This window comes from Nothobranchius furzeri, chromosome 12 (assembly GCF_043380555.1).
Source record: "Nothobranchius furzeri strain GRZ-AD chromosome 12, NfurGRZ-RIMD1, whole genome shotgun sequence".
NCBI lineage: Eukaryota > Metazoa > Chordata > Actinopteri > Cyprinodontiformes > Nothobranchiidae > Nothobranchius > Nothobranchius furzeri.
In genome coordinates this window covers 9,155,223-9,172,747 of record NC_091752.1, presented here as the reverse complement: position 1 = coordinate 9,172,747, position 17,525 = coordinate 9,155,223, and the positions used below count along the sequence as shown (strand labels likewise).

General features: G+C 44.5%; 1 protein-coding gene across 3 annotated transcripts in view; it reads left to right on the top strand.

Moving 5' to 3' along the window:
- hspa12a (heat shock protein 12A) overlaps positions 1–11,706 on the top strand; it is a 47,877-nt gene extending 36,171 nt beyond the window's left edge. For 2 of the 3 annotated variants that reach the window (XM_054734394.2, XM_054734393.2), the window contains exons 8-12: positions 796–882; positions 2,482–2,586; positions 2,667–2,925; positions 7,934–8,037; positions 10,895–11,706. In XM_054734394.2, the coding sequence (XP_054590369.1) occupies positions 796–882; positions 2,482–2,586; positions 2,667–2,925; positions 7,934–8,037; positions 10,895–11,526 (1,187 nt within the window). In that variant the 3' untranslated portion in view covers positions 11,527–11,706. The remainder of the gene's footprint in view (positions 1–795; positions 883–2,481; positions 2,587–2,666; positions 2,926–7,933; positions 8,038–10,894) is intronic. The other variant, XM_054734395.2, reaches the window with a different exon arrangement.
- The last annotated feature ends 5,819 nt before the right edge of the window (positions 11,707–17,525 follow it).

Genomic DNA, 17,525 nt, shown 5'->3' with positions numbered 1-17,525 from the left:
CCCTCATCCATCATCAGAGGTGCAGATTGTCACAGAAAAACACGATCCTGGACTTAAGCAGCAGAAGTACCAAGTTCAGCCTCAGAGATGAGGAGAGAAGCCCTGACTCCTTGAAGGAAAGCTACATCTCCACCTTGTTGAAAGGAGTCCACCTCGGTGGTTTGGCTTCTTCTAGGATGCCCCACTGGGTTGAGACCAGACCTTTCTGGAGGTGTCGTGTTTGTATCTGGTGGACACTTTTGTCCACAGAGACTTACTAATGTAGGACAGCAGTTACCATTAAGGCTAACGGTTTGTAGCAAGAACGCCCATCACAGCGGAGAGAGAAGAAGTAGAGGGCATCAAGGGAGGTGCAGTAGGGCAGAGGGAGGGAGGAGCAGGGTACGAGCTGGCTCTGGTAGCTCAGCAGGTCAGTCCACAGTCGTGGCGTTGTCTGGAGCTTGTTGTCGGCACTGCTAGCCAACATTCCTTAGATTGGACAGATGGACGGTGTCGACCTGCGAGGCGCCACTGGAGCGATATCGGGATTTCCTAATGCATAGTAAAAACTTGTTTTGATGTCAGCATCGGTCCATTTAGATTAATTAAAATAGTTTTCACTTTTCAAGGTAAATTTCCATATTTAGCCTCCAGGTTAGCTTGCCAGCGGTTGAGATGGTGAAATGCATGTGAACTAACAGGGAGATCCTCGGGCTTCTGCTTGCCTTACGGCCTGCTTCGTATGACAGCTTCACACAGCAGAGCTCCTCGCCACCATCACACTCATCACAACATTCTCTCTCTGTTAACAAGCAGCTAAGGATCATGTCCGACGCAACCGACAGAGTCGCACCTTTTTGGTGGAAAATGTCATAGGGGAGCTTTGGTCGGAGCTGGAAGAAGGTAGAGTTCTCCTCTTGTTCTCTTCTGTTTCCTTTTTGTTAGCTTCTGCTCCTAATCCTGCTAACGTGTCCTTAACATGTTATAACTATAGTGCATGTTTGTTTTTGAAGAACAGCTTAGCCTGCCATGTTCAGTTAGTGCTGAGGCCTAACCTCAGCCTTCAGAGGAGGATTTCTAACTTCAGTTCTATAGTTATTATAACTTAACAATATAAAGTTTTATTTCTCCATAAAAAACAGACTCAAAGTGGCTTAAGTTAAAGAATTTCAGGATATTTTATTTTGAAGGGATGATTCAGAGTTAATCACTGTGTGGCTTGTCACCTGTTTAAAACAGCATGCTGTAATGACTCTCCTAACAGGCTTCCAGGCTGGTCAGAGACTCACTTAACTGGTTTTTAAACTGGTCTCTCACTGGGCTGCTACTTGTATCCTTCATGAAGGAGTTTTAGGAACCAGAGTGAGTCAGTTTGCATCTAGAATGCGTCTCGGTTATGTTTGGGAGGGTCTGGAGAGCTCTGAAACAAGGTTGAGACTGATCGAGACAACAAAGGAAGCAAAACTGGGAACAGAATGAAGATAAAATATGAAAAAATTCAATTAAAAACATTTTCACTGGAAAGATTTTTTCATTCTACATCTGAAATTTTCACTTGAGTGAGAAAATATATTTTACTGTAGTTTTGTGTCTCCTGTAGTCGCAGCCCAGAGAGATCTTACCTGTTCAGGTGTTATACGGCTCTGCTAACCAATCACTAACACACCTGCTTTGTCCTGCTGCTGCTCTACAAGCCAAGAAAATCACCGTCTCACATGAATATGATTCATCTGTTTGTGGAGAGGAGCTAAGTTCTCACACAGAAAGATTGCTGCTTCAGAAACTACAGCCAGCATGTTACCGCTGATGTCATCCCGACACAGTTCCTCCCTCCAGCTAGAGCTGGAGCACCTAGATACGCCAGCCTCGTGTCTTTATCTCAATATCCCAACAATAAAAGTACAGATTCATAAAGTCAAAAGGCAAACAGCTCAGTCATTTGTGTGTGTGTGTGTGTGTGTGTGTGTGTGTGTGTGTGTGTGTGTGTGTGTGTGTGTGTGTGTGTGTGTGTGTGTGTGTGTGTGAGAGAGACAATGCTATATTTTAAAGCAATTATTTGTCTAATGTTATTATAACAACTATATAATCAGTTTTGACAGTAATTACTAAATCAAACTGGCCCTCCCCACCTGTGGATCCTCCACCAGGGGGCAGCAGATGCTCAAGGCAGGTTTCTGATGAAGGTACTAATCCTGATGCTCCACTTGGAGGCTTTAAGGCCAGAAGTGATTTAGTGTGTGATGGTGGTCTACAGCGTTATGCTCTGATTGGTAAATCTGATCTGGAGAAATTGCAGCTCCACATTAGATCCAGCTGTGATGTTTTTACTGCATCCGGTGGTTCACCACCAGCTGGATGTGACAGCATAGTCAGGAGGACAAAGGACACCAGGACTTCTGTGTCCAGCCCTGAGGAGGCATCAGGCTGTGGGGAGGAAGAACATGTTTCTGCAGATGCCTGGAGTTAAAACAGCTTCTGTGTTTCTACCGCTCTGCCCAACAGGTGATCGTTATGTGGTCATGGACTGTGGAGGAGGAACCGTGGACCTGACTGTCCATCAGATTCGTCTTCCTGAGGGACATCTAAAAGAGCTGTACAAGGCCTCGGGTAAGTCTGTGAAGGAGTGATTTTTTACTTTCTGCTAAGGTTTCAGTTGAAACGACACCTGAAACCGCTTCCTTTTCCAGGCGGCCCTTACGGGTCCATCGGGGTGGATTATGAGTTTGAGAAGCTGCTGTGTAAGATATTCGGCCAGGATTTTATTGACCAGTTTAAATTAAAGAGGCCAGCTGCCTGGGTGGACCTGATGATCGCGTTCGAGTCTCGGAAGAGAGCAGCAGCTCCCGACAGAACCAACCCACTCAATATCAACCTGCCCTTCTCCTTTATCGACTACTACAAGAAGTTCCGCGGCCACAGTGTGGAGCACGCTCTACGCAAGAGCAAGTGAGTGTGGCCGGAAGCCCGAGGAGAGGCGGTGGATTGAACATTCCCAGTGGGAGGTGGTGGGCAGTCTGGTTTAGTCTAAAGTTAATGATTAAGGTGGTCTAATGCTTCAGACTGTACTCATTTATTTGTTCATTAATGTTTCTCAACAGTTAAGCAGTAATCAATTAAAGAAGTGACCAAGTAAAACCATGAAAACACGACTAACACAGAAATAAATAATAGTGCTGTTGGATTTTAGCTGTCTCAGTCGTTCTACATTTGTAGGACAAACATTAAAAACCAGAATCTGGCACAAAAAATCCATAAATGTCAGTAATCCAGCTCAGACCGAGAGACCACCTAAAGGCTCAGGAACCTTCAGCAGGTGTTCTGGATTCATCTGCTGATCAGAGATGGACACTTGGAGTCTTTGGGGTTTAGAAAAAAGTTCTCGTTGAATACTGAGCAGAGCAGGAATTTCACGAGCGATCCGGTTCTCAGCTGATGTGATCCCGGCCTGGAATGAGTCTGTCTCATATGGGTCATTCCCATCTGTACCGGGTCGGCCCGGGTCGGGTATCGTAGGTTGTTTACATATCTGGGTGGCCTGGTATTTTTCCGGGCCAACCAAGGCTCATTCTCAGCCCTCTTCTCGAGGGGGTCTGCTTCAGGCCGACCAGGGCCAACACACCCACTGCTGACAGCAAATTCACACCTTCCATTAGAGCAAGCTTCTGATTGGTGGGTAGAATCAGCCCACATGGACTTAAGGCAGGGGTGGGCAATTATTTTTCCCATGGGGCCACATGAGAAATAGAAAATATTGTGGAGGGCCAGGCCAAAAGGCTGAAGTCAATTATGCATAATATTAATGGTATTTCTTTATAAAAAGCAGTAAATAACATCATTTTTTCAAGCTGGTAAGAGTAGACTGTTATAAATGAGCAAAAAGGAAAAAGTGAGGTTGGCTTACAAAAATGTGATTTATTCAAATTTCCCAAGGCAATGGTAAACAAAGTGCGCAATTGGTTTTTGTTAAACATTTGTGACTTATATTAGTTAACAGTTTCAATCACATTCACTCCAAAACACATTCTGAGTTTCAAATATTGTTGGCATTCTACAGACACACAGTATTGTCTGTAAAATAAAATCACTGAACTGTGATCTTGAGAAAGAGGTTTCAAAAAAGTGTCTCAGTTCACTGCTAGTTGCCTACATTTGTGGTCCAAACACCTTATTTTGTGTTTTTAAGCAATTTTTTTCTTATTCAGTGAGAGAAATCTCTGCTGGGCTTTAACGAGTGCATCAAAGTCAGGTTGAATGTCTGAGGTGGAGATGCAAAGCACAGCTGACAAATGATCATCAGTGAGAGAGGATCTATACCTGGATTTTGTAAACTTCATCATTGAAAATGTTTGTTCACAAATGTAGGTAGAGCCGAAGAAAACCAACATCTTCTGAGCATGTCTCTTCAGGTTTGGAAAGTTCTCCTCCTTAAGAGAAGAGTAGAAATCCAGCAGAGATCCTGAATCTCTGCTTTCAAGTCCCAAACCCTCTTCAGCACTTTCCCCAGGCTGAGCCATCTGACAGCTGGGTGGAGTCCTCCAAAAGAGCCACAAACTGTCTGTGGTTCATCGCCCGTGCCCTGATGAAGTTTATTATTTTAGTAACAACATCAGTAACATGGTTGATTTTTAGCACTGACTTGCACAACACATGTTGGTGTATAATTCAATGCAAAAACACCTATTTTTGATCTGCATCGATTTCTGTCACTTTATCTTGCATGCGTTTCAAAAGTCCGACATTTTTCCCTGTAAGATTTGGACAACCATCTGTTGTGACACCTGACAGTCTCTCCCATTTCAATCCCAGAGTGTCCGTGCACGCATTTACCTCTGTAGAAAGACCACTCCCTGTCGTTGTCCCTTTCATCGACCGCATTGCTGCCAGCTCCTCCGTGAGCTCCGTTATCCCCCGGACATCACAGCTCTCGTCTAAGGCCAATGAGAAAAAGTCAAAACTTGCCACTTCACGTTGCAGCTGAAGCTCCAGGTTCCCCACGGTTCGCCTGGACAGCGGGATTTGCTCAAATGCGCCTTTATTCAGGACATATTAGTGCGGCAGAGTCCACCATGCACTCTTTGACAAACTCTCCCTCCGAAAACGGCTTGCTGTTTTTAGCTATTTTGTGGGATATCACAAAGCTGGTCCTGGTTGCTGCATCCCTGGATGTGTGAAGCTTAGTAAAACAGCCTTGCTGCTTTTGCAACTTTGCTAGCAAAGCTTCGGATGTCCGTGCCCTCTCAGCATCAGATGAGTTCTTGCATTTTTCCGAGTGTTTCTTGTCGTAATGCCGACTCAAATTGTAGTCCTTAAACACGGCAATCTCCTCCCCGCAAACCAAACACACGGCTTTGCCTCCGACTTCAGTAAAAAAAAAAACAACTTAGCAGTCCAATTTTTTTGAAAATCCTGCGTTCGGCATCTTTCTTTTTTTTTTTTTTTTTTTGCATGAGCGGACATTTCTGGGGCTACAATCACCATGTCAACCGTGGGCACTTGTTGCTATACGTATTGCGTCATTGTGCATGTAAAAAACAACTTCAAAATAAAAGCAATGCAGCCTTAGCCCATGCATGAGGTAAAATGAGGAATGAGGAAGTCACCAGAGATGGTTTTCCAACCGTCTTGAAGGAGTTCCCAGAGGTGTTGGCCCTTTGTAAATGGTCATGGTCATGAATGTAAAGCAAACACACTAAATGAGAAGGTGTGTCCAGACCTTTGGCCGGTACTGTAGGTGAACTTTAGCACCAGATGAGATTTTCCTGTTTGACCTGCACTATTTAAAGCTACTAGATTTTTTTATTACATCAAACAAAAACGAAAACAGCTGAAAAGGAAACCGGAAACACTTTCAAAGATTTCCTGAACCCTGAAATGTGATATTTAGGTTTGTGGCTGGGGTCGAGAGCCAAACGGGCCTGAACAGCTGCAGGATCCAAACCAGAGGAGACATCAACATCTTTCACGTTTCACAGCAAACTCAGACAGCCTTAAGGTTCTGTTTGGTTCTCATGTGGAACCTGACTGTATTCAGCTTGTGAGATTCAACCACCAGTAATCGGTTTTTAATCTAAACAAAACCCATGATGATATTCACCAGATCATCTCGCTGACGTGCAGTTTAGGCCTCAGACCGTCTCATGTCTCTGGGACATCTGCTGGAACCAGTTCTGACTGGAACCACTCAGTCTGCACTGGAGCACATCTGCTACTGTATGGATTTATTTTATGAAGGATTCGTTGTTGAGCAGAGGGTTTCAGGTTTACAGGGACGTACTGGTCTGTCTCCAGAGACCAAACTGGGAGGAACAGTCTTAAAAGATCAGTGAAACCTCCTCGGAACACTGAGACATCAGGCGGAGCATGGTTATCTTTCACCTGGGATTGGGATTGATCCTCAGCTCTGCAACATACCAAAGTGCCCTTGAGCAAAGCAGATTACCCCAGCACCACTGACCCGGATCAGAGTGGAAAAGGAGAGGGGAACAGCACAAATATGCTGTAAAGAGTTCATAAGCTCATTTAAGTATTTCATACATAAAACATGAAATGACAGCAGGATGAAACAGTGTAAAGGTGCAGCAGCAGATGTTCTTCTGAAACACTTATTGCCTTGGTGCTTGAAATGTTCTTCACATGCTGACGGCAACCAACAAGTTCATGTTTCAACAACAAAGGAATCATTGTAATTGCCTCTGAAACGTACAAATCTGGAAAAACCCTACCGAGTCGTCGTGAACGTCCCGTTCTTCATGTTTGGATCCTGATCCGTCCATCAAACTGCCTTCTGACTGCCCCCCGCACATACACCTCTATGTTTGTTGTTTTATACGATCTGCTTAGGCTCTGGTTCGGTTCTTGTTGGGGAAATGTTTAGTTGATGGAGCTGTTGTCTGTGAATGCAGCCTGTTGTCTGTCAGCTAGAAGAGCTGCCTGTCAGCTTGTTGCCTTGGCAACGCGTGTGTGATTGTGGGGGCAGCCTTCCGGAAGAACGTGAAGTGAGTTGGAGGTTGTTCAGGTCGGGTTCTGGAAGTTCTGACCTGTTGTTTTCCCACAAATATCTCAAGCTACATTTTCAATCAGCACCAACTGGATGTAACAGTGAAGTGAAAATTGAGTCAGTCGTAGCGTCTCACTTCCTTTAACGAGTCGCTCAGAACAGTAACAACAAGCCAACAGCAGGACAGCAAACAGCCACACTTCCTGAAATGCTGAAGACAAACTACCGTAGTAAGTGTAGTAAGTGTTCCCTACCGTAAAACACTCAGGAATGCTAACACTAGGTACGACTACTCTTCTGGTGCTGATCCGTAACTGGGAGCAACCCATGACCTCACGCATCAGGAGTGAGAGTTGTTTACAAAAATGGGCTGCAGTAACCACATTTGACCACAGGATGTCATTATTACTTCATTCTGACTTATTGCACCTTTATGAATGATCCAAAAAGTGTCTCGTTTTTCACCATAAAAATACCACATCATAGTAGCTTAAGCCACACTTAAGCAGTGGACTGCTTGGGCAGCTTTGACCTGACCTTTAGCAGATATATTCATTTTAAAAATACAGCTGTGAACCGCTCTTTAGTGGCATTTAACAAAAATCTGACTTCACAGCAGAGTCTGAATCAGGGGAGGAAAACTCGACCACATATATGATAAGATTTGCGAAGATCAGAGATTAAACCTGCTGATCGTAATGAGCGTTGTTGTATGAAACTATAGAATTACAAACAAGAAGACTTTAAATCAAAATAAAATCACACAAAGTTTAATAAAAGTCTGAAATTCTTGTTGACTTTCAGCTTCTGTCAGTAAATTAGTAACAATAGAAAAACATGATGCCTGTTTTTGTTTAGTCTGTCTTTCCCTAGAAATCCCTCAGGTGTGTTTGTTAGCATGTCAGCTTGTCACAAAGCCCAGGTGAGTTTTGGTAAAAGCTTTTATCTCTTTTCCAGTGTGGACTTTGTTAAGTGGTCGTCCCAGGGGATGCTGAGGATGACTCCGGATGCCATGAATATGCTTTTCAAGCCTACTGTAGACCACATCATTCAGCATCTCAGTAAGCTCCGCCCTTAACACCACCACGCTAGCACACAGTAGCTGAAGTTAAATAAAATTCTGGGCTTATTAACTAATTATCACCAACAGACTAACCCTGCAGTCAAAGATTTACTAATAATATCACGTGAACTTTAGGAGACCTGAGCTAATTTAGGATGACAGCAAACAGTTTGGTCGAACTAGCTGTTAGCACATCAGTCCTATTGGAAATAAAAACAGTTTCTTCAAACAGTGGCTGTTCAGAGTGGCGTCTATAAAGTTGGCGTCCCATTAGTCATCATTACACACAGCTTTTGACCCATCCGCGTTGAGAGAACTGCACATATGTTATCTATAACAGGTGAGATGCTTTAAAACATCTACACAGAAACATGTAGCTAAAGTATCTCATCAGTTTTGCCAAAAGGATGAAGCAGGACTGTAAAACACTCTCAGGTGGCTGCACAAACCAGACAAACTCAATTATTTACAGCTGTAAAAAAACTAGGTCACATGATGTCTGCATGGGCTGGAACGGGATTATTTAGCATCTAAATCAGCGTAAATATTTTATTATCTACCGAGTGTCTTCTGTCTAGATTCTGCAAAGATTACAGAAATAAAAAGGATCACCTGATCATCCTTTTCTGATCAATCTAACCTCAAATGATCAAATTAAACTAATGATAAATGACCCGCACTTGTATAGCGCCTCTCAGAGTAAGGACTCCAAAGCGCTTTACACTACAGTGTATCATTCATCCATTCACACACACATTCACACACTGATGGTGATGAGCTACGATGTAGCCACAGCTGCCCAGGCGCACACTTACAGAAGCGAGGCTGCAGAGCACAGGCTTACCTAGTCCCTCCGATCACCACCAGCAGGCAACCCTACTGGTGGTGATCGGAGGAACCCTCATTCTGTGTGTGTGTGTGGTGGGTGGGGGGTGGGGGTGGGGTGGGGTGGGGGTGTGGGGGTGTGGGGGTGTGTGTGTGTGTGTGTGTGGGGGGGGGGGGGTAGTAAAGTGTGATCCCACCATGGATGCTGGTGAATACGGGTGAATGGAGCTGTGAATCATCTCCCATAGACTTCTGGACCACCAAGGGAATCTTCTCTTGGTCTCGACTCCTAAAAGAGAGAGAGAGAGAAAAAAAAAGCTTGCATAGAAAATTCCCAGTATTGTGGAAAACTGTTTCCCACAAAGTGACCAAATCTCTTCTGTGTGAATGAATTTAGATCCTAACAGTTTTTAGTTTACTAAACATGAGCTTCCACCATTCTCCTTCACGTCTACAGACCTAACCTCCTTCAGCCGCTCGAGACAAGAGGATGTCTACAGTCGAATAATGCAAACAAAAGTATTTATTTCAAAATAAAAGTCAACCAGAATATATCTTCTTCATTTTGACCTCAGGTTGGTTTGAAACATAAGACCACAAAATTCAATCTGTAAAGTATAATAGGGGTTAGCTAGCTGACCTTGTACCATTAGCGTTAGCATGCAGCTATCTGCAATATATATGAGCTAGCATGATGCCACTCTCACCTCTGATTGGCTAGAAGGGCTCTACTACCATTGGCTAATTCATTTAGCAGCACATCTACATCATCCCTGGCTAAATGCAGACTGTCCTCTTCACAGACATAAATATTCAATGTCTTTGGTCCTCCGCCAGCAAAACAGCTGTTTTGGGGAGTTTTGTAAAGAAAATGTGAACTTCGTGCTATATTAACCTTTCTGTCCTGTTTTAGCAAAATATTATTTTTGCCCTAAACTGCCCTAATTTGCCCAGCTGTGTGCAGCAGGTCTGTTTCTCTTCTAAATTAAAGAAAACTGCTGAAAACGAGTCTAAATTATAATCAGCTTTGGGTTTAATGTTGATTAAATGTTGCACGTTGTTCTAGAGCCTTAACCTATTAAAGTGTGAGAAAATAATCAAGTTGTAAGATAACCCCAGTAGATATAAAGTCAGTCTAACGGTGCGATAACATGCAACAAGATTTATTACAAGCTCACATTTGATGTTTTTCAGGATGTTTTATAAAGGAAAATGAAACTAGTAGCAAAAGAGGACAAAATGGTAAACGGTCTGTATTTGATATATTGATATTGTAGCGATGATGTTCACATTTTCTCCAAAAACCATCAAGATCTGGCTGTAAACATGAAACCCTCCAGCAAGGGAAAACGGCCTCCTCTTACATTACATAGCCAATCGTAGGAGAGCCCTTCCAGCCAATCAGAGGTGAGTAAGGCGGGACCTTCCTTGGACATCCTACCATTCCAAATGACGCCCACGGGGCATCTATGTATTTGTCTGTGGCTACACCTTTCTGTTTTCTTCTTCTTCTCTTATAGTCTGACAGCTCCACACTGGAAAACAGCTTTAATGTTCATGTTGGTTTTATTCGGATCACAATTACGCCACGAGAAAAAATCTTTACATCAACATTAAAACAGAGATTTACACAGAGACTCACAAGTTCAGTTCCTTTATTTTTCTGTGCGGTTATTTTTTATGAAGTTATTATTGTGGGTTATTATTATTATTAGTAGTAGTATTTGTATATTAAATCCATTCTTATTTACACACTGTAGTGTAAAGTGCTTTGGAGTCCTCTGACTCTGAAAGGGGCAGTACAAGTGTGTGTCCTTTATCATTTATTAGACTATTACTTAAAAGTCCCGAAGAAAAGAGAAAAAAGTAGAAATTTTCCAATAGAAATGAATATTCAGAGTTCATTAAAATGACAGAAAAGTTTTTACAGCGTATTAGTGTGATGTTCTGCAGTATCTCCAGGCTTAAAGTGATCCAGGTCCTTTCTGGGAATCCTTCCACTTATTTTCTCCGCCGCTTGTCTCCTGCAGCTGAGCTCTTTGAGAAGCCTGAGGTCAGCAACATCAAGTTCCTCTTCCTGGTTGGCGGCTTCGCTGAGTCCGCCCTGCTGCAGCAGGCGGTCCAGAACATGCTTCAGGGCCGCAGCCGCATCATCATCCCCCATGACGTTGGCCTGACTATCCTGAAAGGTGCCGTGCTGTTCGGCCTGGACCCCAGTGTCATTAAGGTTCGCCGCTCCCCGCTGACATACGGGGTAGGGGTCCTTAACCGCTTCGTGGAGGGGAAGCACCCTCCAGAGAAACTGCTGCTGAAGGACGGGACACGCTGGTGTACCGATGTCTTCGACACCTTCATAGCTGCTGACCAGTCGGTGGCGCTAGGCGAGATGGTCAAGAGGAGCTACACGCCAGCCAAGCCGGCCCAGCAGGTTATCGTCATCCACGTCTACTGTTCAGAGAAGGAGAGCGTCGGGTTCATCAGCGAGCCTGGCGTCAGAAAGTGTGGAACGCTTCGTTTAGACGTGAGCGGAACGGAGAGCACCGCACCGCGCCGCGAGATCCAGACGCTCATGCAGTTTGGCGACACGGAGATCCGAGCCATGGCTGTGGATGTGTCCACTGGACGCACGGTCAAAGCTGGCATTGACTTCTTAAGCCATTAGGAAGTCATGTTCATGTCCTAGAACTCCCAGTAGCAAATAAGCAGCTTACACACACACACACACACACACACACACACACACACACACACACACACACACACACACACTGAGCTGAGGATAATAACGGTAGGATGCAGCTTGGATATGACCTCCTCTCCTCTTCATCCGTCTAGTTTCCCGCTCTTCCATGTTTCTGGTTCACCCTCTCTGTTTAGTCAGCTGTTGAACCGTACCATATTATTATATATAATCGGTTTTCTGTCCCTTCCAGAGGAAAGCCTGGTAAAGTTATAATTTTCATAATTACCTGCCTGGCTGTGTTGCTGCAGCAGGTTGTTAGATTTCATCAATACGACTTCGTGCAGCGGCCACAGAACCAGTGTGATGGACCATCATGCTGACTCCGCTCAAGGATAATGTTGCATCTCTGTTTTCTACATGTTTCATCAGCAGCATCCCAGGAGCATGCAGGTTGTTTTGCATGACTCCACTCTAAGTATTCTAACTATAAAGGTGACTTGTTCTATTGAAGGTTTGTTCTCCACCCAGTGGATTGTTGTCTGCTCAGGAGTGGGTGGTGCTGGTTATTTAGGTGTTAGAACCCTGGGAGGAAATAAAAATCTAGAAATAGTTTTACTACTAGCTAGGAGCTACCCTGGTTACCATGGCGACTGATGCAGATGACAAGACAACCGTCCTCACAGTGTGGCTACTGATTCTTCTCCCTGACTGGTTCATCCCTCTGACTGCTTCTCCATTCCCAGCTGTAGTAAACAAACGTACTGCTTTTATCATGAGTCCAGTCGTGCTCAACGACCTGTCTGCTCCTCTAATACCAACCAGAATCTGAATAGAAGAATGTGAACGAGCTCCTGTAATCCTGTGAAACATGAGGTTGTTGCCATGTTTGGTTTCTGCTCCCATCAGCTGCAGCCTGAAAGCTTCAGTATTTCATTTAGTTTTAGGGTCGGGGTGCAGCCCGAACATCTGTTTATGTGTGTAAATACAATATTTAAATAGTGTACAGATTTTTAGCATGGTTGCTGCAGCTTTAGAAACAAGTGTGCTTGTGTGCGTGCGTGTGTGTGTGTGTGCGTGCGTGCGTGCGTGCCCTGCCTTAACCTACTCTTGTTTTGCTCTCACTAACAGAACTTGAACACCTCCGTCCTTAAGCAGCATGACGGTGAGCAGGTTAGCGTTTAGCTGTTAGCTGGTGGTGAAACAGTGAATCTGAGTCATGCTGCTGTTTAAATTTAATCACGACTCAGCAGATTTACAAGAACACCAAACGTTCCGATTGATCTGAAATCAGATGAGTCTGCTGGTGTCTGTAGTCATCAATAATCCATCCATCCTCTTCTGGATGCAACCGTCCCGCCCCCTCCAGCAGCAATAATCTGGATGAACAGAGATTCCCATCCAGGAAAACCGTTTCTGCTGGCACTATTCCTAAAATCACATCCAATCACATTCCAGTGATGTCTCTGTGATTCCAGTGAAGGTGCAGGATGACATCAGCATCGTTCTGCTTCCATTCACAGGGTCTAACAGAAATATGTGTTTGACTGACTGATGGTTCAAGATCTGTTCTTCTGAGCTAGTGGACTTTCAGAATTCCTGCTGAGCTCTGCAGCTCGGTGTTCCATAGCAGAAGATCCAAGGAGTTCAGCATAAGATGGGCGGAGTTTGTAGTTGGTGGGAGGAGGAAGCTGCCAGTGTGGAGGCAGAAAACAGTCCCTCTGTCCCGACTCAGGGCTCGGCTACATGGGTCTGGGCCGTAGGAACTCTTGCTTGTGTGACATCACTGCTGCAATATGATTGGATAGCTGCACAGTCGGTTCTGTGGAGGACCAGAGCTGAACTCGAACCTTCACCACCACCACCCCCAGTGGTCGGCGCAGACCCGTCTCGTGACAGAATTCATCCATTTACTTTGTTTCATCATCAGTTCAGTCGTTCTTGGCTTTTATGGCAGCAATCGAATCAGACCAACTGTCAGAATGGACATCAATACTTCCTTCTTATGCCTTATTTCATCCAACAAAGTAAATACATTCATTCTTACATCCTGTAAGAAGAGATTTTGGCTCAGAGCTTCTTGTTTGGGAGTCAAACCAGCAGCTTTCTCTTAGCATGAGCCCAGCAGCATGGGACATGTCTCCATCTGCTGGAATCAGCAACATCTATCTAAAATGTGAACTTTACTGTTTGAGACATTTAATTGTTTAATCCTTAACATTTAGTTCTTGATGAAATTACTGATTTTTATTTGTGAGTGAGGGAGTCATGACACCGAAAGGCCAGAACTCTGCATCCAACTAACCCACAGAGACAGGTGGAGAGTGTTAATGTCCCACAGAGACAGGTGGAGAGTGTTAATGCCCCACAGAGACAGGTGGAGGGTGTTCATGTCCCACAGAGACAGGTGGAGAGTGTTAATGTCCCACAGAGACAGGTGGAGGGTGTTCATGTCCCACAGAGACAGGTGGAGGGTGTTCATGTCCCACAGAGACAGGTGGAGGGTGTTAATGTCCCACAGAGACAGGTGGAGGGTGTTCATGTCCCACAGAGACAGGTGGAGGGTGTTCATGTGCCACAGAGACAGGTGGAGGGTGTTCATGTCCCACAGAGACAGGTGGAGGGTGTTCGTGTCCCACAGAGACAGGTGGAGGGTGTTCGTGTCCCACAGAGACAGGTGGAGGGTGTTCGTGTCCCACAGAGACAGGTGGAGGGTGTTCGTGTCCCACAGAGACAGGTGGAGGGTGTTCGTGTCCCACAGAGACAGGTGGAGGGTGTTCATGTCCCACAGAGACAGGTGGAGAGTGTTCATGTCCCACAGAGACAGGTGGAGGGTGTTGATGTCCCACAGAGACAGGTGGAGGGTGTTCATGTCCCACAGAGACAGGTGGAGGGTGTTCGTGTCCCACAGACGCCCAGATGTTTCAGAAGCTTTTATTTCAGCTGTGAATCGTTTCACTCTTCACTGTAAAAAGTCGCACAAGCTTCGGTATTTCTGCGCTGCATGTTGAGCATGTGTCACACGGTATGGTGGAACAGCTGGTTGCTCATGCACAGCTGCAGGTGCACAGCTGCAGGTGCACAGCTGCAGGTGCACAGCTGCAGGTGCACAGCTGCAGGTGATCCCACGGTGGAGGTGGCCGTTTCCTCCTCTATCCTGTAAAGATTCTTTCTGTTGGACTTCATGCTTAAATGAGCTGTAACATTAAACAGGTAATTGATAACTAACCTACCACTCTGACCGACTCGATCCGTCTCCATGACATCATCGTTGTGTAATCCAGGTACTCTGATGTAGCAGCTTCTACCAGAAACTATTAAGTCTGATTCGCTGATATGAGCTTTCTGTTTGTGGTGCTTGAAGGAGGATTTTGGGTGCGTGTTTCTGTAAAGTGGAGGCGGTTTAGGGTCCAGATGTTCCAGCTGGTACCAGTAGTACCTGCTGTCAGTAGCTCAGAGGAGCTTACAGGTGAACAGACACACAACACTCGCTTTTATGGCAAATGCAAAACAAATGTTTATTTTAAAAATTTGAGTTATATGTTTGTTCTCATGCAGTATTCACAGTATTGGGTGTGTTTTCATTAATGCCAAGTAGTAACTGTCAGCCTGTCACCAATAAAGTAGATTACAAAACTGCTGATGTTGTGTTTTTACACTCGGTGACACAGACCGCTCCAGATGGACCTGATGGAGGTGCTGCAGGCCAGGTGACTGCTCAGAGCTTCTCTTCTGCTTTGTGTGTGTGTGTGTGTGTGTGTGTGTGTGTGTGTGTGTGTGTGTGTGTGCGTGTGTGCGTGCGTGCGTGCGCGTGTGTGCGTGTGTGTGTGGCATCGGCTTGCCTCCAGGATCTCCTGCTCTTGGTCTGGGACTGAGACCTGGACCTGACTCCTGAGGCAACGCTGCCTCCCAGTGGCCTGGATGAGGACTGGAGCTCTGAACCAGGATGTTGTCTGTGACTTCAGCCCTAGGAGGAACAGAAATATGTTCATGCACGCTTTTATAGAAAACAAAGCATTCAGACATGGCTGTTATAACAAAGAAGAGAAGATCTCATTCTGATCATTTTATGACTAGTTTGATGGGAACCTTTAGTGTCAGACACTAAATCTGACCCGAGTAACGGGACTAAACCAGAAAAATGAATCTGGACTGACGAGTGGCCAAAAACCTTTAAATTAGAATGAAAACCAGGATTTTGGCTTGTTAGGTTATAAAAACACTAACGTGTTAAGTTGCTTTAGTCCTTCTGCAACACCCCAGCAGTGATTCACTCAGCCAGAATATGAAACTAAACAGACACTTGTTCTGCTACCAGAATACATTTAGGCTCTGAGTGTGTTATTCTTACCAGAGTGGAGGTAGAGGGCCACTCGACCCTTCAGAGGTTAAGGTTGTTTTTAGCTTGCGAGTGGTTGCTACAGCAATCCGAAGAGACCCCAGCCATCCAAGTGGCCCTTTAGTTAGCAGCGCCACTGCCCTCCCACGTACACGCTCTCTCGTGGTTAATGGCAGAGGTTGGGCGCTCCGGCGTTAACCAATGGGAGGATGGAGCGATAAAGGAAAGTGTGACACCCTGGAGCTCATTGAGGCTCCTTTGGGCTTTAAAACAGATCTTCATCAGGATCTGTTTGTTACAATTCCATATTTGTGTAACCTTCTGGAGTGTTCAGGTGTAGAGGTACGCCTGAGTATTTAACACACACGTTATACACACACATACTATACACACACTATACACACACACTATACACACACACACACACACATACTGTACTATACACACACACTACACACACACATAGTATACACATACTACACATACACTATACACACACACACACTACACACACACAAACACTACACACTGTATAGTGTTTGTGTGTGTATAGTGTGTGTATGTGTGTATAGTATACACACATACTAAACACACACACACATAGTATACACACATACTACACGCACAATACACACACAAACACACACACACACATAGTATACAAACATACAACATACACACACACACTATACACACATAAACACACACATTAAACACACACACATAGTATACACACATACTAAACACACACATGTACACTAATACTACCCACACAGACACACATACACACCTACACACACACACACATAGTATACACACATACTACCCACACATACACACTACACACACACACACAAACAAACACACTAAACACACACATACTAGGCCTATACACACATAGTATACACACATACTACACACACACACAGTATACACACTTACTACACACACACTATACACACACACATACTACATACACACACACTATATACACACACGTACTATACACACACACACACACACACACTACACAAACACATACTATACACACACACACTATTCACACACACACACACACACACACACACACACACACACACACACACACACACACAGTATACACACACACTACACACACACACACTATACACACACACACATAGTATACACACATACTACATACACACACACACACACTATATACACACACGTACTATACATACACACACACACTACACAAACACATACTATACACACACACACATACTATATATACATACGCACTATACACACACACACACTATACACACATACTACACACACACACACACACACACACACATAGTATACACACATACTACACACATACTATACACACACACACTCACACACACTATACACACATACATACTACACACACACACTATATACACACATACTACACACACACATGCACACACATACATACTACACACTACACAAACACATACTATACACACACACATACTATATATACATACACACTATACACACACACACTATACACACATACTACACACACACACACATAGTATACACACATACTACACACACATACTATATACACACACACTACACACACACTCACACACTATACACACAT